The sequence below is a fragment of the Neopelma chrysocephalum genome, unplaced genomic scaffold (assembly GCF_003984885.1).
Source record: "Neopelma chrysocephalum unplaced genomic scaffold, ASM398488v2 Primary Assembly neopelma1_24, whole genome shotgun sequence".
NCBI classification, from domain to species: domain Eukaryota; kingdom Metazoa; phylum Chordata; class Aves; order Passeriformes; family Pipridae; genus Neopelma; species Neopelma chrysocephalum.
The window spans coordinates 35,383,350-35,408,362 of NW_020897693.1; the positions used below are offsets into that span (position 1 = coordinate 35,383,350).

Here is a 25,013-nt window from a genome sequence, read left to right on the forward strand (position 1 = left end):
AGGTAAATAAACAACAGCCGCATAATTTTTTTTTTCCAACTGATTTTTCAAGGTCCCCCAACACCCCTATCAGTTGAGCCAGCATCATGATTATTTGGAAGACAAACAATTTGAGCATTTGGATCTGTGATATTTTTTTTTCCATTTTACACCTCTCCTAACACCTCCTGTTTCCTCTTTCCATTCTTCTCAGCCAAACTGTTAACAATTAAAAGGAATTATCTTCCCTCTGGTTTTGACTTGATTTTATTTGTGTTTATAGCAGTTTAGATAACACACTCAGCTCAGGCAGCTGCAGGGAACAGACCTGGTTTCCACTGGGCACTGAAAGCTCACATTTCTCTCCAACTTGTGCATTTTCTTTTAATTGATCTCTTTTGTTTTCTAAGTGACTTGTTTTTCATGCTGGCTAGATTTATCAGACTGACAGCTCTGGAGACTTATGGCTTCTGCAGGTCGCTAAGGCAGGCGAGGCTGTGACTGGGTAAACTCTCCCCTCGGTTTCCTAGTGGTTCTGCTCCAGCTCAACCTCTGCCCTTACCAAACAGAAACTTTTCAGCACTGACTGTTTCTGCAGTGTCTGTGGGCCTTCTCCTTCAGAGCAAAGTGGGCAGTGGGGATGAAAGGCATCTGCTGTGAGCAACAGCAGCCCCAGCAACTCTCATTGTCCACAGCACAAAATATTTTTCCCAAGCAAATATTGCCTCACAATATTTGTGTTCCAATTTGTGAAAACTGTGTTCATGCTGGCTTCTGTGAGGCTGAAGGCCTTGATTCTCATCACCTCCTTTTCCTGCTTTGTATCTATGCTAATGTTAGCCATTCCCAGAGCTGTTCTTGTGCCCAACCCATCTTTGTGAACAAACATGTCTGTTAATAGAAAACTTACTTTCCTTTTAGGTAGACTTTTCAAGGAATGAGCATAGCTTTGTGCTGTCTTCTTTACCTGTCACTTAAAACATCCTCCTACACCAGGCATACAGTCACCCACATGCAAATATTCAGAAGTGAGTTAAATTCCAGTGTTAACAGGTGTAACTCAGAAAAGGCAGTTACAATTGTGTGCTGTTAGTTAGGGGTGAATTTGGCCTTTTTGCCAAACAACTAGACCAGGGTAAGTGGTTAAGTGTTTAGACAGTTCTTAGCATCTAAGCTGCAAGTTTGCCATCATCTAAACTGCAGGTTGCCATATATAATTTACATAGCACATGTTTCCAGGTTGCAGAGGTCCCTGTTGGAGTCTCTGAAGTGTGTGAGACATGTAAAGTAAAAGCAGCTATTGCATGACAGGCTGACAGCAGGGTTGTCTTCTCTAATGCTTGCTTGGTGTGCTAGGAAGCATTATGTAAGCAATGGAATGGGAAATTTGAATAATTTCTTCTCTTGCCCTATATCAACTTCTAAACTCTAAGGAACTCTGGTCTTTGCCCTAAGCATTTTCATGGGAAAGCTCCAGCACCATTTCTCAGTTAAGTCAATGAGATTGCATCCATCAAAAGAGTTAAATAATATGGTGTGTCTTTACGTTGCTCAGCATTGTTACGTGTGCAGATCACTTTGTGAGTTCTCTATTTGTCCTCTTAGTTTTTAGAACATAGATGTCCTTGCTGCTTTGGAGAACTGCGTAGCCAATTGCAAGCATGAAGAAGTGTCTAGAGTATCAAGAAATGTAAATGAGTTATTGCACAAGATGTTAATAAGCTTCTTGGTAAAGATACGGGTAGTAATAGGACTAACTTCTTCCTTTCTTTCTTTTCTTGGCCCCACAGGTCCTGCAAGCTCTGTGAGTGCCAAGCAGTGAATTATGGGCTGGGTATCCACCAGTGCATCATGAAGATTGACTTTATTTTTGCCCTCTTGAGGTTCACATGCTTTATGAATTCGCTCTCTCTTCTGTCTCACTGCCACCACCGTCAATATTGTCATCACTTCTAGAAAGCAAGAATTTTAGGCTTGGACTTCAACTCTGCCTTTCCTTACCTTTGTGTTCTACCAAAACAAATCACTGTGGGTTATTTTGCCCTTCACAAAAGTACACCATCTGGAGAAGTCACTTCATGTATCCTGTACTTCTGAGATAAAAGCCTCTGGATCCTAAAAGATAATTGAGATCTTTCCCTGCAGAGGAGAGATTTCCTCTTGGTCACGTGAACGTGCTATTTCACTTTCCACTTACTCTCCCACTCTGTCACTCTTTCTGCTCTCCTCCTCTTCCCTTTGGATTTAATACTTGGTGTTGACTGCTGGGGTTCTCCTCCCAGTAGTGTGGCTTCTGTTTTTCTCCTAGGGAAGAGCAGGTTGAAACAATGGGCTTCACTCTGCATTCTGTCTACTTCACCTTGAAGGTGAGTTTGCTGCTGGGCTCCTTGCTGGGTCTCTCTTTGGGTCTGGAGTTCATGGGCATCCCCAACCAGTGGGCCCGCTACCTCCGCTGGGATGCCAGCACTAGGAGCGAACTCAGCTTCCAGTTCAAGACCAACGTCTCTGCTGGGCTGCTTCTCTATTTTGATGATGGTGGTGTCTGTGACTTCCTCTGTCTGTCCCTTGTTGATGGGCGCATCCAGCTCCAGTTCAGTGTGGACTGTGCAGAGACAACAGTTATCACAGACAAGCAGGTAAATGATAGCAACTGGCACTTCCTGATGGTCAGCCGCAATCACCTTCGGACGGTGCTAGTGCTGGATGGTGAGGCCAAGCCGGGTGAGGTGCGTCCACAACGCCAGTATATGAATATCGTCAGTGACCTTTTTGTTGGTGGAGTCCCACTGGACATCCGTCCTGCTGCCTTGACTCTCAATGGTGTTCTGAGTGAGCCTCCATTTCAAGGATTTATCCTGGATCTGAAATATGGCAACTCTGAGCCACAGCTCCTGGGTAGTCAAGGGGTCCGACTGGAAATGGAAGGACTTTGCTCAGAAAACCCCTGTGAAAATGGTGGCACTTGCTTCCTTCTGGATGGCGAGCCACACTGTGACTGTTCAGCCACTGGATATGCTGGCAAGCTGTGTTCTGAAGGTAAGAGAATACTTCCATGCTTCCCACTGATCTTTACATAATCCAGAGAGTTAATTTGTTATTTAGCAGGGCTATGATGGAGTTCTTATTCCTGCTGGTGGTTATCAGAGGAATTAAAGTTCCACCATTCCTATTCCGGCTGGAAGTAATGAAGTGGGAGTAGATAGTATGAACAATTGCAAGAAGCACCTTTCTGAAAGGATGCTGCATTTGTAGCATGGACAGATTTTCATCATCATCATCCATTTCATCAGAACTTCTTAAAAAGGGTAGAGAACATAAATTGGTAAATACAGACGTACCCTAGGTTAGTGTTGGTAAAAGCAATGGCTATTTCACTACCCTGTGTCCCTGAAAACTGACTGAAGTGTCAGCAAACAGGAACCATGTATATATGGCTAACATAACTGATTGACAGGACATTGCATATGTTATTTGATGTTGGCTTTTGCTAGTCTGTGGAAGCCCCATGCTTCCCTTGAATTGCTTGCATACTAATTGCTGAATGGCACCTTGATTGTTTTAGCATCCTTGCTTAAATTGCTTAAATTGCTTTTTAAATTGATCTTAGTGTTGCAAAGAGAAGAGGGATTTGCATGTTTCTACATTGTTTCTACTCTCTTATAGAATTTGAGTCTGAAAGTTTTAAGTCATGCAAACCCCATGCTGAAGTGTATTTCAGGGTTAATTCCCTTGGTCTTTAGCAGTGTGATGGTAATTAACTCTGTATGTGCAGGAGACTTAAGTAAGTCAACTGGAAATCCCAGTGTGAGTTTGAGAATCTCATCACACCATTTTTTGTGACATTTGGCATTAAACACAACAAGTTGAGATTAAGCCAAAGATTAAACCTGGACAAGAAGTGTCCAATCTCAAGGGAAAAAAAACCCCACCCTGAAATTTTGTCAAAATGGAAATATTTGCAATAATGTATTTTCACAACTAGCATTTGTTTACTTATTTTGGCAATGAAACTAGATTAACCAGAGTTTAGTATCTAGAATGTGAGAAGTGCTGAAAATAGTCCTTATACTCTTGATATCCAAACAAAAAGCCCTACAGCTTATGTTTGCAGTATAGATGAAGAAGCAAATATGTTTTTATAGGAAGAGAAAGTTTGAAAAATAGACATAGCATCCATATGTACATTCATTTTAAGGTCATTTTAATGATAACAAAAAATTTGTCTTTGTATCCAAACAGCACAGTAACAGTACATGACCATTAGACAGGAGTTGTGAGCCTGTGAAGTCCTGAACACCGAAATTCTTTCTAGCCATTTGCTCCGAACTGATTAGGTCCAAACTAATAATGAGCCAGCACTGTTTTCTGTGCTTGAGCCATGAGTTACATGGGGCTGTAGAGGCTGCTGGGTGTGACTGGGCATTTCAGGAGCTGGGCCCTGGAGTGTTTGCTTATAGAGCAAACACACCTCATGTCTAAATGCCAGTTATGGTGATGGAAGATTTAAGTGCAACACAGGCATGTGGACTCTGAAACATAAAGTTATAAGGCTCTTTCTAGTGGTGGGCTATTGGATCCAGACTCCACAGGAGCTGCTCAAGACATCAACTGCATATGGTTTTCAGTGAACATCTTGAGAAAAGCGTGTAGGTGAGCAGGAATTCCATATACCTGTGGAGCAATTGTGAGAGCTCTAACCAGAGCTCAGGTAGTGGAGTTTCTGCATTTCCTGGGTGGGTGGAAGAATCTGAAATCCATCTTCTCATGAGTCCAGGGATATTTCTGTTGTAGACACCATGGATCAAGCAGTGCTATTGTTACCTTTCAAAGCTGTGAGTCACCATTGCTGTTTGTTTCCTATAGTGATTCATCAGTTTCCAGCCGAACCTTCTATTAAGGGTGAGCAAAGAAGTTTGTCACGATGTGCCTTCTTAAGTAAACATTTTTAACTTACTGTTAGCTGGTGTCTGTTCACTTTCAGTGAAGATACTGCGCAGACAACTTTTGCAATGGATCAAATGTAGAGATTTCCACAGTCATTATCTTTTTTGGTTCTTGTTTTCTTGTTTATTACTAAAGTGTGTATATTTGATTTACATTAGAATTTTATAATCAGCCTTCTTTTATGACTCCTTTATGCTGTAGCAGTGGTGATTTCTGTGTGTTAAATGCTGTTGCTGAAAAATGTTCCACTGTCTGTGCAGATTGTGAGAAAGGGAAAAACAAAAGAAAAGCTGTGTAGTAAGTGGAAACAAGCAGACAAAGAGAAGTGACAAGAAAACAAAACAGGTACCAAATTAAGTTTAGCTACCTTTTTATCTGATTTTGAAAAATATAGCAAACTCCAAAGGTATTGTCTTTGAATTCTGTGAGTGTGGCAGAACCTCCACTGATAAACAGTAGGATGTGGCAGGAATGGCACAACTGAATATAGGCTCTTCCTGCCTGTGGCTTGATTGGCCATTAAACAACTTGTATTTTCTTTGTTTGCTTTTTTTTCCCCTCAAGAGATTGAGATATTTGTTGTCAGAACTGTTGCTTTTGTTTTGTTTCCTTATCCTGCCTCTGGATGTTTGCAGAAATAACATGGTTATTTTATTCCCAGTCTCATTTTTGAAAAAGATGTGCTCTTTCAACCGGATATCAACAACTCTCTTTTTGGGGGGATCCTTAACTCCATTACAGTATTTACTAGTCTGTAGTCTGTGTGCGTATTTTCATTTTGTCACCAGAGCTGGCTCTTTTACTGGGAACTGATGGGATCTGATCAGTAACAAGTTCTGTTTGAACAGCTAAATGTAATATGTACTTTTTTAATAATGAGTTCTCTTGACAGTGTCCAGGCCATTACTTGGCTATTGACTGATACCCATGCCTGCAGATGGTAGAACCACAGCAGACTTATTTATTCGGCGGCCAGAGATATAAGAAATAGATAGAGAGTGGAACCTGCTGATTCTGTAGTGTGACGGAATGAAGCTCCATTTACAGTATTAGGGGCTACTGTAAGTCCAAGTGCAGTTCCAGTTATAGTGAATGCCAACAGAGAACAACCACTCCATATTGAGACAAGACTAGGGATCCTGCCTGGAATGTGCCCCCAATGTGCAGAAAAAATTTTGGCACTTCATGTGCATCTGGAGTTAGCAGGATTGTGTCTATCATGGCAGCCACATGCCCAGATGGGTAGCTGAGCAGGTACAATTTCTGTGTCTGAGTTTGTATAGTGGGAGTGCAAATGCGTGCACACTTTGTAGGGGTTGGCTATTTTGAATAAAATGTGAGACTGTTTTTATTGCAGTTGGAGTAAACTGGTTCACTGAATCTGACAGCTCTGTAGGGTACAAAGGATGGCTGATTTGAGTAGCAATTAGTTTGTATGTTTCTGGGCAATGGTGGCATTAGACGTGAAAGCTGAACTCAGAGACATCTTCTCCTCTAATAAACCTCATCAGTCTCTGTGGGATCAGGCTGCTGCCAAGAGAATGATGTTCCTGTAGAATTTGAGCAGCACGGATACATTTATGTTGCTGGAAAAAAACCCAACAAAACCTTCCCCATGCAGATTTTGCAGACTGAGCTGCTGGTGAAGCCAGATGAGCATGTTCCTATCTGCTCATTCAGGATCACGCTTGTCAGCCTGCAAGAAATTTTCTCTTCCTCCAACACTGCTGTATTTTGGCCCAAGATTTCACCCCTCTTCCAAGACTCCTTCTGGACTTTGTGAGAAAAGGTGAACAGAAGATGTGCTTAGAAATGACACTCACTGCTTGTAGTTGCAGAACCAAGATGTTGATGTGATCACCAACTTCACAAAGCACCATGCTGAAGCCTTTGTCTTGCCTGCAGGGGCTGTTTCTAAACGAAGCCTGAATAGGGGCTTGATTGCACCTCTTCCCTTGATTACAGAGCAAGATTTCCTGGGGATGCTGCCTGCTGAATGACAGAGGAGCCCGTTGCTCTGTAATTATCACACTTCTAACTGCAGCGGGAACAGATTTTTCTATAGTCCCTCAGCTTCGTTTAAAGTGACAAGTTACTGCAGGATTTATCCTCCTCCTGCCCCTTCGCAGCAGCCCAGTCTTGACTGCATCTGAAGGGACTGCTTAACCTCACTTGCAGTCCCTGTATCTCCCTTCCAACCACCCTAATCTTTATAATACGGGGGGCGAGTTTGGCCCTTTGCCATGAGCCTGATGGTTGCACTTAATTTGCATATACATTTACATACATTTTGTAATCAGAAACAAATGAACATGACCACAATATTTGCTTCCATTTGCATATTCCTTGATAGATGAATATAAATTGGTTTTTGTTGAATTCACCAGCAATAAACAGTTGCAGGCCCTTCATTTGGTCTTCTGCTCTGCTGTTGTAGAGGACAGCAGGCAGCTCTAGGACACACTTTGGAGGGGCCTGGATCTTCACTCACCAGTGCAAAACTCTAGAATTGATGGTCTCCAAGGTCTGTGGAGTAAATATTGCAAGGGGCAAATCTGCTGTTTTATGTCACTTCTTATGTCACAGCACTGGCCATTGGGCAGAAAGCTGGTAAGAACTCTGCTCGTGACTTAATTTTGCAGCAATTTGTTTTTCCTCCTCTCTTTCTCTTGCTCGTTTCTTCCTGGTTTAAGTTCCTTTGGTCGTATTTAAAATTATAATCTTTTTTCCAGTCTGGTTGTAAATTTTTTTATGTATTGCCAGATGATCACCAGAGAAAGACGATGTGTTAAGATATTAATTGATGTTTATGAAGTGCTTTGAAACTCCAAAATGCAGTTTAAGCACCATTTGTTATTCTTAATGATAAATATTAAAACTGACCGGAAACCACAGAATTTGAATTTATATCCTACATACCCTTTCACAGAAGATGCCTAGGACCCATGTCCCCTCACTAAGCATAGACTGCCTGCAACTCCAGAGCTGACTGGATTTGTTTTGTGGTCTCTCCTGCTTTTAATGCAGGGGAGCATCAGGGAGATCACAGGACCCTGCATGGCGAGTGCCATTGATTCAAATAGTCTATCTACAATACATGCTGACAGCTATATTCTTCTTGTTTCACCCTCCTGTATTATAGATGACCATGAGGCTACAATCCTTTTCTGCTTGATTGCAGATCAGCTGCAGACTTCAGGCAAGAAAGAAGTTAAAGCTCTCAGTTATGCAAGGCTTGGACATCTCCTCTGATAAAATGAAGCAGGTGGTGGTTGGGTACAAAGGAGATTGCTATTTAGTGTGAGGTGGAACTGGTAAAGAGCAAGAATAATTTGTGGACCAGGAGAGAGTAGAACTCAGGGAAAAAAAAAACCCGAGATCAAAATGTTACTTTATAAATAGTAAATCATAGCTCATACAGACTGTTTACATCAGCTGTTCTGTATTGGTTTTACCTGCCTAATAGTGTAAGAGAACGGTTCTTGGTTATTGCAAAGAGTAGATTTGAATGGGCTGAGCAAGCTTCTGGAGGACTAAATCTAGCTGGAATCTGGATACCAGCTTTCTCTATTAGCCCAAAGACCAGCGTGCTGTCCCATAGACCAGACTCTATCCCATAGTGTCCACAGCTAGGAATTAAGCTGGAATTTTTGGGCATTGCTTAAGAAAGATTGAAATTAAAGTAACCAACAATAATTATGAAAGTGAGCAGAGTCAGAAATTTCTGGTTTGGACTTATGGTTCAGAAGACAGGTTTATTTTCTTTTGGTTTTGCACTAAAAAAAGGGGGGGGAAGAGTTGATTTATTATTACTGTACAGGCTTCTGCTGAGCTAGGCAGCTTGTCATAGAGGTCAATCAGCAGTAAATATAGGCCCAAGCAAGACAGCACATGCTGTAACTGTTGCTTTCATCCTTATTCCAGTATGGAGGTGTGCACGGCATTTGCCACAGCGTAATTTTTTTATGTTTTGGTGGAAAATGGAGGGCAGCAATCCTCTTAGATACCTTTAGGATGCTGAAAACGGCGCCATGAAGCTCCAGGGAAAGAATTGGAGGAGGAGTACATCTGTCCAGCACACTCTGTCACTACTAAGAGAAGATGCACTTCTGCACGTCGATCTCAGCAATGGGTGTTTCCTGGTGCAGGAAAAGGTGGTAATCCATGTGATGAAATGGTAGAATGGCCACCTGTCCTGGGCCAACTTCTGATTTCCCTTTACCTCTTGTTTCGTTGCTAACACACTTTTAACTTGATGGACAGAAAAGCTTCTTTCTCTCCCTATAAAAAGCAAGGCAACTGCCATGTTATTGCTGTCTGGAGATAGCAGTGTGGGTGTGTGTGTGTGTCTCTCCCATAATCCTTCATTGCAGACAGGCTCACTGCCATTGTACACCTACCCTGCTGAGCAAAGCATTTGCCCTTCTTCCATCTGTGAACAGGTCCAGGAGCTGGCAACTGGGTGCAAAACAGCCCAAGGGCTGAGAGAAGTAGGTATGAGGAGGGAGGGAGGACTGTGGATGTCACAGTCTACTTGATGCAGAACTGGTTTGTGTTTGCTCTGAAGTAGGGCTGGGACCTAAGTACACTAGATTCATATTCTGTGTTGCTGGCACCATTGCCAGTTATGCTGTGTCAGCTCTCCAGACCCTGTCTGCATGTACACTTGTTCACCTCATTATTCTGTAGATACCAAAGTATACCATGTAAAGAAAGTGGAGTGGGGCAGCAGAACTTGAATGGTCTGGTCATAAGAGCGTTAGCACCTAAGAGGCTAATTTCCATTTCTGCCACAGGCTTTCTGTGTCCCCAGAGTGATTTGCTGGCAGACTAAAAGACTCAAGACTGAATCAATTGACCTTTTTTTGCAGGGGATATGTATCTGGTTACCCTCTGTGTCTCAGTTTCCATATCTGAAATATGTAGCCAGTGGGGCTTCCTGTACCTCCAGGTATTAAGAATCCCATATGCTTCTGTATGACAGTGATAGAGACATATAAATATCTTAGCATGACAAGTAAATTATTATCATTCATGAACACCCAGCAGGATGACCTGGTTTGATTGTAAGTTTTTTAACTTGGCTTGCAGTTGGAAATTAAGGTGGTTTTCCTTGTTAAGTGTCCATCTTTGAGGAGCACTCATCTTTTTTTTCAACTGAAATCTCCCCGTTTCCTGCTGCTGTGTGCAGTGTCACGCTATGAGTACTCAGACCCTTCCCAGGCCAGGCTGCAGTTGTGCTGGTAAAGACAGAACCTGAACAGCAGCATAGCCTCTTCCCTGTCGGTGGCATGGAGCAGATGCTGCACTACAGGGTGCTGATCAGAGCAATGGGAGAAAGAGAGCTTTTGACTTTTTTTTTTTTTTGTATCTGACCCATGTACTCCATTGACTTCCCCCAAGTGCCCTCTGCCATGAACCACAAATGCTGATCAGATGCTTTTCCTTGTACGGTGACCCACCTCTGCCTACCTGTCTGCACTGGCACTCTCCCTGCTGTGGCTGCTCATTTCAGCCTGCTGCTTTCACCCTCCATGCTCAAGACTTGCCTTGACCTTGTGCTGTCAGGAAGAGCAAAGAGAGCTTAAAGGGTACCCGAGCAGAATGGCAGAGATTGCACTTCCTCTGTTCCTGTATGAATCATTGCATAAAAAGCAGGACAGCAGAGAAGAAAGCCCATTGGATTGTTTCTGAGTGTTTAGTTAGCACAAAGCTGGCAAGCGTTTTGTGATTCTAAGGCATTGAAAGAGTGGGTAAAAATCTTCTTTCTTTTCCTCAACTCTCATCAAAGCAACTCGGACTGCTTATTAGATACAGCAGATGTATTTGTAACTGGCCTGCATTTTGCTATGTAGGCCAAGGAGGAAAGGCATACTTGGCTTTTGGGATTTTGCTGTGAGGTGTGATCTTCCTCCTCTTACTCATGGAATTTGACCAATTAAGTAACCTGAGTGGATATAATGGACTGGGTTTGGCTCTGAGTATTTGGCAAGAGACCTTTATCAGAAAGGAAGAAGCAGCTCCTTGGTAGATGTAGAAATTTGAGCTGTACGTTAAAACCAGGCTTCAATCTCTAATGCTGCTGTCAGGCCCCGTAGTTTGCTTGGCTGCTGCATTTATTCAGAAGCCTTTCTTGAACTCTGTAATCTCTTGGGTGGATTTTCATTTCTTTGTGGTTTGTTGCCTTAGTACTTGAGAAAAATGACACTGAGTTTTCTAAACCTCTGGTGTGTCCCTGCAGGCATGCTTTTGATTTTCTGGTCTTTCCTGCTGCTTCCATCTTGCAAGCCTGGCTTTCAGGGTCGGAGTGCCTCTCAGTACCTTTCTTTTCAAGGTAATATAGGAGAAATCCTTGGAACTAAATGCACGTTTGTCCACTGAGACTGGTCAGAAACAACAGTTGAGGCAGAGATGGCTAGCGGTAAAGAGAGTGGCTTGTGTTGTGATCTGCAAATTTCATAATTCAGTGGTGTTTGCAGCTAAATTCCTTAAGTTCCTTTCTGTATATGGCTGAAATTGCTTATATTCCCCAAAGATTATTTTTAAATGGGGAAGAAGTGTATGTAGTAATTCCTTAATAAATTACTGATAAAAAAGATAAGGGGAAAAAGAAAAAGGTGAGATATATGAAGAAGAGAGGAAATTAAATTGCTTGTCTAGGACTACCTAAAAGAAAAAAACTGGGAAAATATTTAGAACTTCTGTGCTTTTATTTCTGTCTTATGCCTTTTTCTCCGTGGCTTCGGGAGACCTGCTGTGGGACTTGGTTTGGTAGGAGGCAGGGGGCAAATGGACCAACCTGCATGATGCCTACCAGACTTCTGGTGTAATTGGAGATCTGTGCAGGTCCTTGTAATTCACATAGCTTTGACTTTTAAGGAAGATAACAGGAGATGGATGAACATAAAAAGTTATGGATGAATATATTGCCATCATGAAGCAGTAACATTGTTATATCTCTCAGGATAACCAGAGCTAGAGGTATGTTTATATTAGTGTCAAAGATTAGGTGCAACTAATACAGGCATATCTAGCTGAAAATTTGACAGATTAGGTACTGGTAGCTATGTGATCACAGCAGCTTGGAAGGTGGTCATATGATGATATTGTTAAGACTATAAGTTTATTATTGTTTAGAGGACCCTCTGACTAAACATTGGATGCTGCAGGAAATGGCAAAATCCTCCTTCAGAGTTCCTCTAGTGGACACTGTGTTTTGGAGATCTGATTTTTTTTTCTTCATTGAAAAAAAAATAAAGTAGGGCTCCAAATTGTAATTTACCTTGCTGGCTGTCTTCTCCTAAATTCTCTATTTTCCTTCATTGCTTAAGCTGAAACGCTCAGTTGTGTCTCAGCTTGCATCTGTGACAAATTCCAAAGCTTGCTGGTTTTGAACAGGTAGGAGACCTATATACCTATATACATTATCTCTACTTTGCATCCTACTCAGAAATGTATCTGTAAGGCAGTCTGGTGTTTGCCCGCCCTGTCTTGTGGCATGTTTGAATGAAAGATGTGTGGTTCCATTTTGACCAGCTAAGACACATCAGAATCAGACAGATTGGAAATGTTTTACTTGTGAGAAATGGTGGTTTCATTCAGATCAAAATATTTAGAAAAAAATACTGATTTGGTTGACAATCTGCAGAAAAAGTGATGTATTTTTATTTTGTAGAATTTCTGAATTCTGACTTTGTTTAAAATGTAATCTATATCTATTGCACATATAATTGTAGCTTATTTTGTAACTTACTGACGTGATTATTCCTAATATGGACCTACTACTGATGAACTGCAATATATCACAAAAATGTTAAAGTGTTTTAAGGAAGGGGCATATACTCTCACACAGACCAAATGGCACTGGACTCAACCCCACCATGCTCCAACTGTGGGAACTGCTAGGTGCAGAAGTGGAGGCAACAGGAGACTTAAGCATAGATTAAACTTGACCAGAGAGGAGAATAGTTTTCTGGCTTGAAGACACAAGTGGAGCCTGGAGCACAGGTAGGGTGATGACCAGATTGGTGTCCTTTGATACTTCCCAGGAGAGAAGAGTGATGTGCAGCACTGTTATCATATCAGTTCATTGGAAGTGACAGATCTATAGCTACTGCTGTTTGTCAAGAGCTCCACTAAAGGAAAGGCCCAAGGCGTAATTTGAGTGGACTGGACTGGAATGAACTCTTCCCAGTTTGCCTTCTCAGGTGTGCCAGTATCATTGAACAGTGCAGTCCCTCAACAGTGACAGTGAAGACAGCAAGGCTGAGTATATTAACGAAGAACCACAGCTGCTTTGGAGGGGCTAGTATTGTCAGCAGTTTGGTCTTTAGCTTTTTAGTGTGTTGGATTGAACCTCAGTAGTTTTCATTGTAGCTGGACCTAAGGACTGGTCAGCAGGCATTCCCAAAGAAGAGAGTAACAAAGAAATGCTCTCTGTACAAGAAATGCTCTTTGAAATGCAGCCAGCCCAAGCTGAGATTTGGGCTGGATGAGCAAGGCTCTGCCTATGAAAATCCCTTGGGATCTGCACTGGTATGGCATGACAACCATTCTTGAGCTCTGGGATGTTTTCCTTGCCAGTTGCTAGTGTGGGGACTCCTAGTTTGCCTGAGGCAAAAGATAGCTGAACCAAAGGACTAAGTAACAGATCCTCTATCTCGGGAGAACAATTGGCTGTGACTTCAGACCTCATTTGTCAGTGGTGCTTAATTATAGCCCTGCTACCACTTACAGTGGAGGTCACTGCTGTATTGTAGGTCTATTTAATGCTCCCTCTGGTCTTAAAAATCTATGAATCTATATCCCACTATTTTAGGGCATTTGTAACAGTCTCCACTAGTTTTCTTCCAGAGCTGAAATTGCTTAAGTTTCCTCTTGGTTACTTAACAAAATATTGGTGTTGGAATTCAGACTAAAACAATTTAAACCCCTTTTCAGGTCTGGGAGTGAAACAAAATGTAGGTTACATCTGGGTTACTTTCCATCCTTACAGTTGTCCAGCTGTTTTTTCCTTGTGCACAGCTCTGCCGCAGTGTTGCTATGTGAACTATTTGAACTTGCAGATACAGATGTGTCAGGGATGAGCTGCTCTGTAGTAAATATATCAGATGTGCAGATCATTGCATAAAATGTTTTCTTGCACATCTGGTCCCATAAATAGTATTCAACTTAAAATTAACCTCATACACGAAGTTCTCTTTAGTCAGGCAAAGGTTTCATTCATACTGATGGAAGATGTGCTTAACTAAGAACTAAAGTCAAATGTACTTAGATTTGTTGATCTCATCAGTTAAAAAAATTACTTTTAAGTCATATTTTGAAAAGTGATTCAGGCACCTTGGAGCCTCATGACTGGTCTGGAATTCAAAATAGTAGTTTTGATAATTTTACCTTCATATTGTATTTATTCAGTCCTTTTTCACCTCTAAAAGTTTGACCAAAGGAGCACATTCCTCTATGCGATTCTTTCCTTGCCTGTGTTTGCCTTTAATACTAATTTTAATGATCTGGTACTGAACTAAACTCAAGACCATTCAAATGTTCATCTTTTGAAACTGAGCGGAAAAGGAAAATTAATGACAAAAATCCTGCTTAAATGTGATATTAAAGTTGTGAATTTCAGAATTAAATGGTAGTACCTGCTATAATCAAAATGCCACATGGCAATGTGCTTCAGGCATCCCGCACTTGAATTGTGTGCAAGGCAGGAAAACAAAAGAGCTAAAATGCTGTCAGGTTAATAATAAATTGTGCATACATGTGGCACATTTCATCAGAGTATTCCTAAGCATCTCACAACTACTGATAAATCAGTCAGCCTTCACATCACTCTACTGCATTGTGAAATGCATGTTATCTCTGTTTTACTGATGGCAAAACTGAGAGGCAAGCAGAATGTGAATTATTGAAGGGTATCGAGTCAAAAGCTGCCTGAGGTGGAATTGGAATCCAGAATGCTAAATCCTAAGTATTAAACAATATAGTAGTTTATCTAGTTTTATCCAAGTGTGCTGGAAAAGCCACAAAATCCCATGGTTTACACTGAATGCGAAGCTTTGGATTTTAGGGATTCTTGTAAAAGTTTCAATTGATTGAAATTCAAAGAAATACATATTTTTATTCTTTCTGGTGGAATGGATTGTCCATATCCAAGAATTTCTGTCCTTTGGGGCTGTTGTCGCATAGCTTTGTCACTGAAACAATCTTGAAATAGCTTCTTCCTTACTTCTTGCTAGTATGCTGCCCTACTTGGGCTATGCTTCATGGATTCCCCTGTTTAGTTTTATAGTTAGTAATGAGGAAAAGTAGACTTGTAGCAGTAAAAGTTTTAGCTGTTTTGTCCCATCTGTGGTTTATGTGCACTTTGATCCAACTTTTCAAAACAGGATCTGGTTCCTTTAAATGTTTCCAGTAGAGAACGGTTTATAATTTTGCCTAAAATATCAAAATGAAACACTAATTTGAAATATTTGAATACTTTGCTGAACATCCCCTTGGGTGGAAGGTGAGTAGGAGAAGTGTACTGTGGTCTTACATTGCTCCTCCCTTCTGAATTTCTGCAAACCTGCAAAGGTGAGGCTCTCATGTAACCTTCTCATCCTGTCAAGCTTTCATTGTCAATAAGACAGTGAGTTTTACTGGAAACTTTGCTCCAGAGTGGAGTGGCTCCAACAAACCACTGAAGGCAGGACTCTTTTGTGCTAGACTTCCATCTGGGGGATAGAACTGACTGTATAGACAGTATTTCATATATGATGGAAATAGAAGAGTTTTCAATTTGTCTATTTTTTTTTTGTTTGGTTATTTTTGTAGAATCAGTTAGGTTGGAAAAGACCCCTATGATCATTGAGTCCAGCCATTAACCTACCACTAAGTGCTACATCTAAATATTTTCAAAATACCTCCAAAGAATGGTGACTCAACCACTTCCCTGGGCAGCTTGTTCCTGTGCTTGACAACCCTTTCCATAAAGAAATTTTCCTTTATATCTGACCTGAAGGAACCCTAGCAGCTTGAAGCTGTGTCCTCTCATCCTGTCTCTAGTTGCCTGGGAGAAGAGACCGACCTCCACCTCACTACAGCCTCCTTTCAGGTAGTTGTAGAGAGCAATAAGGTTGGCCCTGAGCCTTCTTTTCTCCAGGCTAAATAACCTCATAGAACTTACTCTCTAGACCCTTCACCATCTCCATTGCCCTTCTCTGGACATGCTCCAACACTTCAATGTCTTTCCTGTCATGAGAGGCCCAAACCTGAACACAGTACTTGTGGTGTGGCCTTACCAGAGCCAGGTACAGGGGGACAATCACTGTCCTAGTCCTGCTGGTCACATTATTGCTGATACAGACCAGGATGCCATTGGCCTTCTGGGCCACTTGGGCACACTGCTGGCTCACGTTCAGTGGCTGTCAAACAGCACCCCCAGGTCCTTTTCTGCTGGGGGCAGCTTTCCAGCCACTCTGCCCCGGGCCTGTAGCACTGCATTGGGTTATTGTGACTCAAGCGCTGGACCCAGCACTTGGCCTTGTTGAACCTCATGACATTGGCCTCAGTGCATCGATTCAGCCTGTCCAGATCCTGCTGTAGAGCCTCCCTGCCCTCCAGCAGATCAACATTCCACTCACCTTGGTGTCATCTGCAAACTGACTGAGGGTGCACTTGATCCCCTTGTCCATATCATCAATAGAGATATTAAACAGAACTGGCCCCAATACTGAGGACTCTCCACCAGCTGGATATAACTCCATTCACTACCACTCTTGGGGCTTGGCCATCCAGATAGGTTTTTACTCAGCAATGGGTACACCTGTCCAAGCCACGAGCAGAGAGAAGATCACATGGAAAACAGATTCCTGAAAAGACCTGTTCTTTTTTATCTTTACTCTCTTTGAGCAACTGAAGAAAACCCCAAACAACATTTTAGAAAAGTGATTTCTTCTGTGTTTGTTCCCCAAAAATCTCTCCTTTAGACACAAAAATGGTTCCAAAATGTCTCATTTCTAATGTTACACTTGAAACCAAATTTACCTGGCAAGTGAGCAGCAAGTTCAGCATGGAATGGAGGCAGATGGAGCATGATGACCTTGTGCTTATGCTGGAAACAATAACATAATGGGAAGACATGAGTAGAGGATCTTTAACCTAAAAGTGCTCTCTTATTTTCTGTTTAATTGTAATATACTGCATTTAACATGCTGTCCTCCAGCAGATACTCTCTTCTACTGCATAGCATACAGGATTCAGATAGAACTCGTCCGCTCAGGGGGAACTAACAGTTCTGGCCTGGCGCTTATTACACAAACTGTTTAAATTAAATTATTAGAAACTGTAAGCATTACATATGAATTATTTTAGTGCAGTGCACAACAGAATTTAATTGCTGGTGCTGTGAAGAAGCACATCACTGGAATTCCTTTATATCTTTAATAAAACTCATCATCAGAACTAGACCAGAAGGAAGCAGAGCTAAACTAACAGGCAATCCCAAGATCAGGAGTGACATTTGTTGGTAGCGCTGTCAAAGTGGATCCCAATATACTCACAGAAAAGCGAGTGGCCAGTCCAGGCTGAGATACATTTGTAGAGCTATTAGCTCCATGATAGATGATTGGAGAGTGGTCCACAGACCTGTAACTGTGTGGATCTTTTCCTTAAATCATTCTGGCAGACTTTCAGAAGCCAAACCACATCTAAACATCAACACTTCAGCTGTTCCTTTCTCAGAGCAGAACCATGAGTTGATTTTTGTAGCTGCTTAAGGTTCTGCTGTTTTAAATGCTTTTCCTCCAGCCTATCATCCCACCCAGGCTTGACCCTGGCTCTGTTTGGCTTATCACTCTATTGGGAGAAGGAAGGAAGCAGATAGTGCTCTGGCTTCGGCATTGACCCTCATTTCTCTTGCCCCCAACCCTGAAGTGGTATATGGAGGAGGCTGATTTCAGGGAGGGAAGGTGGAGTGAGAGAGATGACGAATAATATGAGGAGAAAGCAGAACTGTCAAGATGATCATGGCTGGCAGAGGAAGAGCCTCCTGGTTGTGACTGGCCAGGCCAGCTTTTGCATACTGGCACTAGGAGACAAAGCTGTCTCTCTGAGGCAAAGCTGTGGGAGTCTGGGGGTTGGGCTTTGCAACTGGAGAAAAAGCAAGTGAGTCAGCAAGGGAGAACCCAGTCGTGCTCTGTGTTTGTGGTGGGAAGGCTGTCCAAGCATGGAAAATTGATCAGCCTTCAGGGCACTCAGTTGGAAGGTAAAGCTGTGCTTCCGTATTTGCGTCTTAGTATTTGTCTTCAGCTAAATGAAATGTTCACATCTTAAAGGATCTCCTCCATCAGCATCTGCTTTGAGGGTTCTAAATCTCCCTCCTTTTGATGTTTGATTCCCTTACTGGAATTAGTCACCTGATACTAGAGACACACTCATCACACCTTCCTAGCCTTCATCAAATGTGTTCCGAAAACCTTGACAGGTAAAAGAACAATGCAGTGATGCATGAATCTCCTTTTTTTCCTGCAACAATCTTCTTTTTTCTCATTCCTCTCCTCTTGGCTTTGGGGAGTGAAGTCTTCTAGGTCTTCTGATATCACTATGGATCCTATTGGGCCTACATATTCCTCATATATGAAATTAGAGGAGTTGTAGGAACTTTGAGTCTCCCTTTTCTTTAATGGGATAATGTAAAGATGTTGTGATCTTCTTTCATGTCCCTCCAAGCCTTATGATGGAGAACTAGATAGTGGAACATGGCTATTACACTCAAACTAAACTAATTTCTGAGAAAATACCATTGCTATGAATTGCTCCTGTCTCTCTGAATGGAGTCCTCCTGAACCCTTAGGGATTCAAAGCCCTGCCAGCTTTAAGTGCTCTGTATTTTCCAAGGTTAATCATTATATGGGATGGACACAACAGGCATCTCTTCTGAGTGTGGGAATCTCAGAAAAGAGCAGATGCCCAACAGTCATTCTCCACAAGAATGTGCAAATTGCAAGACATGAGGTAAAAGCTCCATCTGCTGGACCAGTCTTTGAAGGTCCTGTTGGAGAAAAGCTCTGGCCGCCTGCTCCCAAATGAGATGGTTTCATTCAATGCCTCCTATAGCAGACAGGAAAGCAAAGACTGATGTGGAAACTATAGCAGGCAGGAAACAGCCAGAGCTGATATCACTCATGGGTGCTGACACAGTGACACCAAGGCTGTCATGATCTTCAATGGTAGTGGAGCCGGGTCCTCTATTTTCTAAGGTGATTGCAAAGGTCCTGCCTCAGACCTTGTCAGGAATAGCCTAAAATTGACCAGTATCCAGCAAACCAATGATAATCTGTATGCCATGAGACTGTGCACTGCTGAGTGATCTGGAGTCAGTAAGGAGGTGGTGTGCGTTGCATTTGAGACAATGGAAAATGGTATGGAGAAGGACTGTGAACAGTAAGATCTAGTGAGAAAAGCACTACTAAGGCTCACAATGTCTCACTTGAGACTATAGCTGTAATTCAGGACAGGATTGCATGTTCTGAAATACCAGAAGGCCTGACTTGTCCTTTCTAGTGTTTTGCATTTTATCATTGAACAGCAGTGAATGCAGTTCTCAGATCAATAGATTTAACTTTCTTACCAACCTAAAATTTATGGAGATATTGGAGGATAAGTGTTGTCTTCTTCCCTGGTAATACAGCCCACACGTGTTATACACCTGTAAATTTGCAGTGATGATTAGAAGCACTTTCAGAGTTTAGTGAATAAATCTTGTAAAATCAATATGGCTGTAGCTATTTGACCAATTTAATCTTTTCTATCTTTTTTTTCCCATTCTTTTTCAGGGTGTCACTCATAAGAAAGCTTGCCGCAATAGAAGTGGGTGTTGCTTTCTTTTTAAGTCATACAAGAGACTCCATAGGAGTGAAGAAGTAGCTTTTGCTCATGCTCTATTATGCCAAATAATAAGACAGGTCGTTTCTGTGTTCCAAGTCTGAATGAACCTAGAAGATACATACATGTTGTCTTTTGTCTGAGGTAGACTAGTGAAGTGGGCCTTTATTCTCTGACATCACCGAGCTCAAGACTGGCTCGCAGTTCTTGCATACCATTACCCAGTCTGTAGGGCATACCTCAGAGTGATCCTGTTGACCTCAGTATTCCTAAAACAAGGCCTGTTTTTTAATTTTTTTTAGCTTACTCTTCATGTTATTGTGGAGGCTTATCAAGCATTCCACGTTTGGAGTAGAAGAGTGTTCTACTTCCCCCAGTAGATAACAAGCTACAACAGTTTCTCTTTCACCCATAACAAGCAATTAAGTTCATGGAAATTATGACTGATAGGCAATATCCTCCTCTTGGATAGTTTCTTTTTCTCTAGGGATTAAACTGTATTACGCTTGTAAGAAGGCATCAGTGTTTCTCAAATGGTGGTGTGCAGAGCTGATGCTATTTGTTAGATTTCACCTCTGTCCTTCTGCAGTATGGCCAAGGTCCATATATTCTGTCTAGGCACCATAAAGCTAGGGGATCACATGTTTCTACCTCAGTGTTTTATGACTAATCCTGGAGAAAAAGAATGTTCCTTATTGCCCTTCCTGCAGTGTCAATGGTCATGACCATTCCAGGGCAATATCGCTGTAAGGTGCAGATAACCACTTGAGCTATCTGTGGTGGTGAGTGTTGAGCTCTCGAAAGGAGATGAAGCTGCAGTTATCTCCTGGAATACAAAGTTGTCAGGTCTGGTCTGTGTAGTGTTCTGCTTCTTTTACAGGGTTCTGTTGTGGCCCGGCTGATAAGCAATATGTCCATAAAATGTTACATGATATAAAGAACCAGGAAGATGCACTCAATTATTCTCTCACTGGGAAATGATCAGGATCTGGATGTAGTGTTAACCCTGTTGCTCTATGTCTCCAAGATGGCAAGCTTCCTCACCAGACTTTTGATACCCAGCAACTGATGGCTGCTGAAAAAAGTCCTTACAAATGTTCTTCTGTACATTCTGTTAAAACAGATATTTCACGACAGACTTATTTACAGGGGAAGATACCATGTGCTCCATCTGCTTCTCTATATACTGCCTGTGCTAGGTTTCTACTGGCTAAATTTTTCAATTTAGTTTTCTATTACTTCCATATATATGCTACCTAATATCCAGGATTGGGTGATACATCGATTTTCCTGATTACCTTTTACCAAATGACAGTATTTGGGTTGTCATACCTCTCTAGATGTCCAACTGCCCCCCACCCATCCTTCTTCTTCCATTTTATGTGAATGCATATCCAGCTATATCAGCTCTCTTTAAGTGAATGAACTGTTTCGCATATCCAGGCACACTTCACCAACTGTTGCATGGTCCTCCATCTTTAAAGACAGTAAAAACCTGGCTAATGAAAGTTCTGGGCAACTCGCTCTGGTTTGACCCCAAGGGAGTTGGGAGGTCAGAATAGATGGTCACGGGATGACCCTTCAAACCTCAATTATTTTGTGATTATTTGTTTCTGTGAACTCAGAAGCAGATGTTAGTGCCTGTTTCTGCAACATGGTATGAGGTGGCAATGGAGAATAATAGTTTTTTTTAAATCTAGTTAAATGTTATGTCTTCGAAAACACAGCTAGTTCAGGAATACTGTCCTTCAGCCACTCCTTGATGTAGCTGAAAGACTTTTCTCCTACAGTCCTGGAAGGCTACTGCTTTCCAGTCATTTCCAGTGAGATCCACACTGACATATTCTTGAGGAAGAGAGAAGAGGACATAGAAAAGAAGTTACTGTCCCTCTTCCAAATCCCTCAGCAGTAGTGCTTATGTCCATCACTGAAATCCAAAGGTGAACTGCATCTCTGCTTCGTTATTGTTTTGTTTCAGGGCTGTGTCCTCCTAGCGAAAGAAGCTGTTATTAGCTCTTTGAGTGTGGGACTGATTACTTACTTGGCAGTGAATGAGGCTCTGTAGTGGGTTTTCAAAATATCAGAATAAGCTGAATGGCTTTCCCTGGTTCATGCTGCAGTTACAGACTCTCAAGTAAGAGAGAGTTGTGTCTCTCTTTAGCCTGATCAGACATGGAGGCACAAACACTCTGGAACAGCCTGACATATGCTAACGTCTTCCTTTTCCGTGCTTTTCATGCATGAACACATAGAGCTGGATCCTGGCTAGTGAATAATAACAGTTCCTGGAGGAGAGGTACTGGCTTTTACTCATGTAAGAAGCATCTGGTTGAAATTTTCTGCAAAGGGACTGCATTTAGAAATAAGAGACTAAATTGCATTCTTTCTGTCCTTAACATCTAGATGAGCTATCAGTTAGTGCTAGTGTCTGATAGTGTGTTTGGCAGTCTTCTTGGTGGGAAGGGGCAGTTGTGCTTTCTCAGTTTATACCGTGCTTAACACATTTGTGTACTTTGGAAGCCAGTTATTATGATGCTGGATTTTCTGGATTAAGAAATCAGCGAGGAGATGAATTGAGTGGTCAACTCACCTGTTTTCACTTAGATCACGGAAAGACTGCTAGCTGGGAATAACTTTGAATCTTTGTTGACATACAGTGGATTTGAACTGGTGGCTTGGAGGTGAAAAGCTTCATATTGTTCAGCAGTGTCTTTTATATAACAGATCTGAGATAATGAGCATGGAAGCTATTTATTGCACACACTCCTTTTCACAGACTTAAGAAAGAATAGAGATTTAAAAACATTTTTTTTAATACCAAAAAGACGTACACCTTTTTCCTATACCCTTGCTGTCTGTTTTCTGTTTTTCTGGGTATGAGCTTATGTGTATTATGTTAACAGATTAATTGAAAGAAAAAACAAACCAAATTTTTTTCTGCATGCAAGAGCTGGTAATTTTAGGGGCCTGATCCTGGTCTGTTCAATGGAGACATCTGCTGAATTCAGCGGGTATGAGGTCCTGTGATTATGCACTTGGGTATGCATCTGCATGAATCCTGCTGGAGGTCTACATTTAGACAATCACACAAGAAAATTTAGTGTTTTGAAAGATGCAGAATGCAGCTGTTTCCCGTCATTATGTTTCACATTTACTGAAGTCAGCAGTTACTCTTTTCCAAGCAGCGCCTTTCAACAACAAACAAGGCAAATGCTTCCAATAGAAGCTCCTGATGACTTCTGTTTAATTTAAATATATATGTTGCAGCAGCAAATACAGCAATAACATGAAATATAAAACCCACTAACACATACTCTAAAAATGATACATAAGTGTAGGAAGGAGAGGAAAAGAAGATGCATTTTTTCTGATTACCCATGCTGTATTTAGGATGATTACTGTAAGTTGGAGGAGCATGCATTATATATTTTTATGTGTAATAAATAGAGTTCTCACTTTTCAGGCACACTGGAACTCCATCCAAATTGGAATTTGAGTGAACAAATCAATAATTAGTTAATTCTTATAGCAAATCCAGAGGCATGCTAAGTGCATTATAGATACCAAGTACATTTCAAGATAATGGTGTTTATTTTCAAATCAGTAGACAATTCAGGGAGATGACTGTTTAGAACAGGAGACTGTAAGTGATTTCTTGGCCAAAGAGACCTACTGAAGCACAAATCTTAGCACCTGAAGGCACCAGCTGACTAACCAGCCTTTTCTGAGGAGTCTTCCTCTTAGAGATGGGGAGCAGGTGGGTGAGAGAGGTATAGTGGGCAGGGATTTTTCTGGACCTAAATAAGAAGGCTCAACAACAAATGGTGTAATAAAATAGACACTGTTATAAGATATAATAAAAAGAGGAATATAGATAGTGAGGAAATCTTATATCACTTCAGAGGCTGGGAACCCTGCTTTCATGCTCCATCAAATGGACCTTGGATATCATCCACCTTGGATGGATTTTCCTCCTCCTTCCCATACTGTAGTACCTTTTATTTTGTGTAGCAAAAAGAATCATTTATTTTTTCTTGATAGGTTAGGGTGTTATTTCTGTTGTAATGCCCACCAGCACACAGCACAGGCTGGCACAGAGCACTCCAGCAGGTTCCTCTGTAGTGGCTGCTACTGCTGCTGTATGGGCTTCTCAAGCCCCAAGAACAAGGCTCAACAGAACAGACATGGTCTGGTGAAGCTCACTAACTCCTCAAATATGATGTTTTGTGCAAGGCTCCTGATACAGAACTGAGTTCCAGATTAATCCAATCTGAATCCTGCAGTAAACCTAGATTTGATTCTGTATTAGCCATAATTAGTATTCAGAAAGGAAGTCAGAGTTTTATCCCCCTTTTTTTTCATTAAGAGATTTATATACTCAGGAATCTTAGGGAGGTGTGTAACATTATGTAAGCTGGATTCAGTGGTGAAATACTAATAATTCTACTTAGACCTTCCAACGAAGGGGTACCGTGATACTGATGATACAATAACTGGGCTATTGGGTGGAGCCTGCTAGAGGTCCCTTTTAATGCGGAAAATGCCACCTCTCAATTTTTCTGGGACATCCTTGCAGATGGATGTAATATGCCATTTGCATCTTGGGGTGCTGCGATGCAGCACAAAGAGTGTTGGCATATGGCACTAGTAAGTGCCAGGTGTAACCAGATAAAGGAGTCTTCCTTGCTCTCCAAGTCTGCAAGAGCTGCTTTTTCTTCAGAGCTCAGGTGGTGGCTTCTGAGACCAGTAGTACAGGATGTCCTCCCTACTGTGGCCTGACACCCCCTCCTGCTGTGAGCAGGGAAGGGCTCAGATATCACAGAGCTCAGCTAGTGGCACAGCATCTTTCTTTCTTCCTCATGTAAGATTGAGTTGGCAGCAGAAGTGAGGATGGAGAGTTTTCCCCTTTAGCTTTGCCCCTTGTTCTGCAGCCTCTGACACTTTCCAGAGCAGGCTGGGCAGGAATAAGCAATGCTGACAATGAGAATCAGGTGGGTTTGGAGAAGGGACCCCCTTCTTCTCCCTCCACTCTTGCCTGACTAGGCTAGTCACAGCATTCTATGACTCCATTTCCAGTTCTTCAGATTGCTCTGAGGGGAATATTAATATCCTCTAATAACTCTGTCAGATGTATCGAGGGATTTGTTTTATTAATTCCAAGACTGGGTACAGCAAATAGATTATAGCTTGGGCCATTTCATAGGCTTAAGAAACCCTTTCTCTGC

General features: G+C 41.8%; 1 protein-coding gene across 19 annotated transcripts in view; it reads left to right on the forward strand.

The window, feature by feature from the left end:
• NRXN3 (neurexin 3) overlaps positions 1–25,013 on the forward strand; it is a 1,019,488-nt gene that overhangs the window by 64,356 nt on the left and 930,119 nt on the right. For 12 of the 19 annotated variants that reach the window (XM_027672767.1, XM_027672787.1, XM_027672777.1 and 9 more), the window contains exon 1: positions 2,307–3,015. In XM_027672767.1, the coding sequence (XP_027528568.1) occupies positions 2,307–3,015 (709 nt within the window). Of the gene's footprint in view, positions 1–1,769; positions 3,016–25,013 lie in introns of those variants that run through there. The other 7 variants (XM_027672731.1, XM_027672716.1, XM_027672707.1 and 4 more) reach the window with 1 other exon arrangement.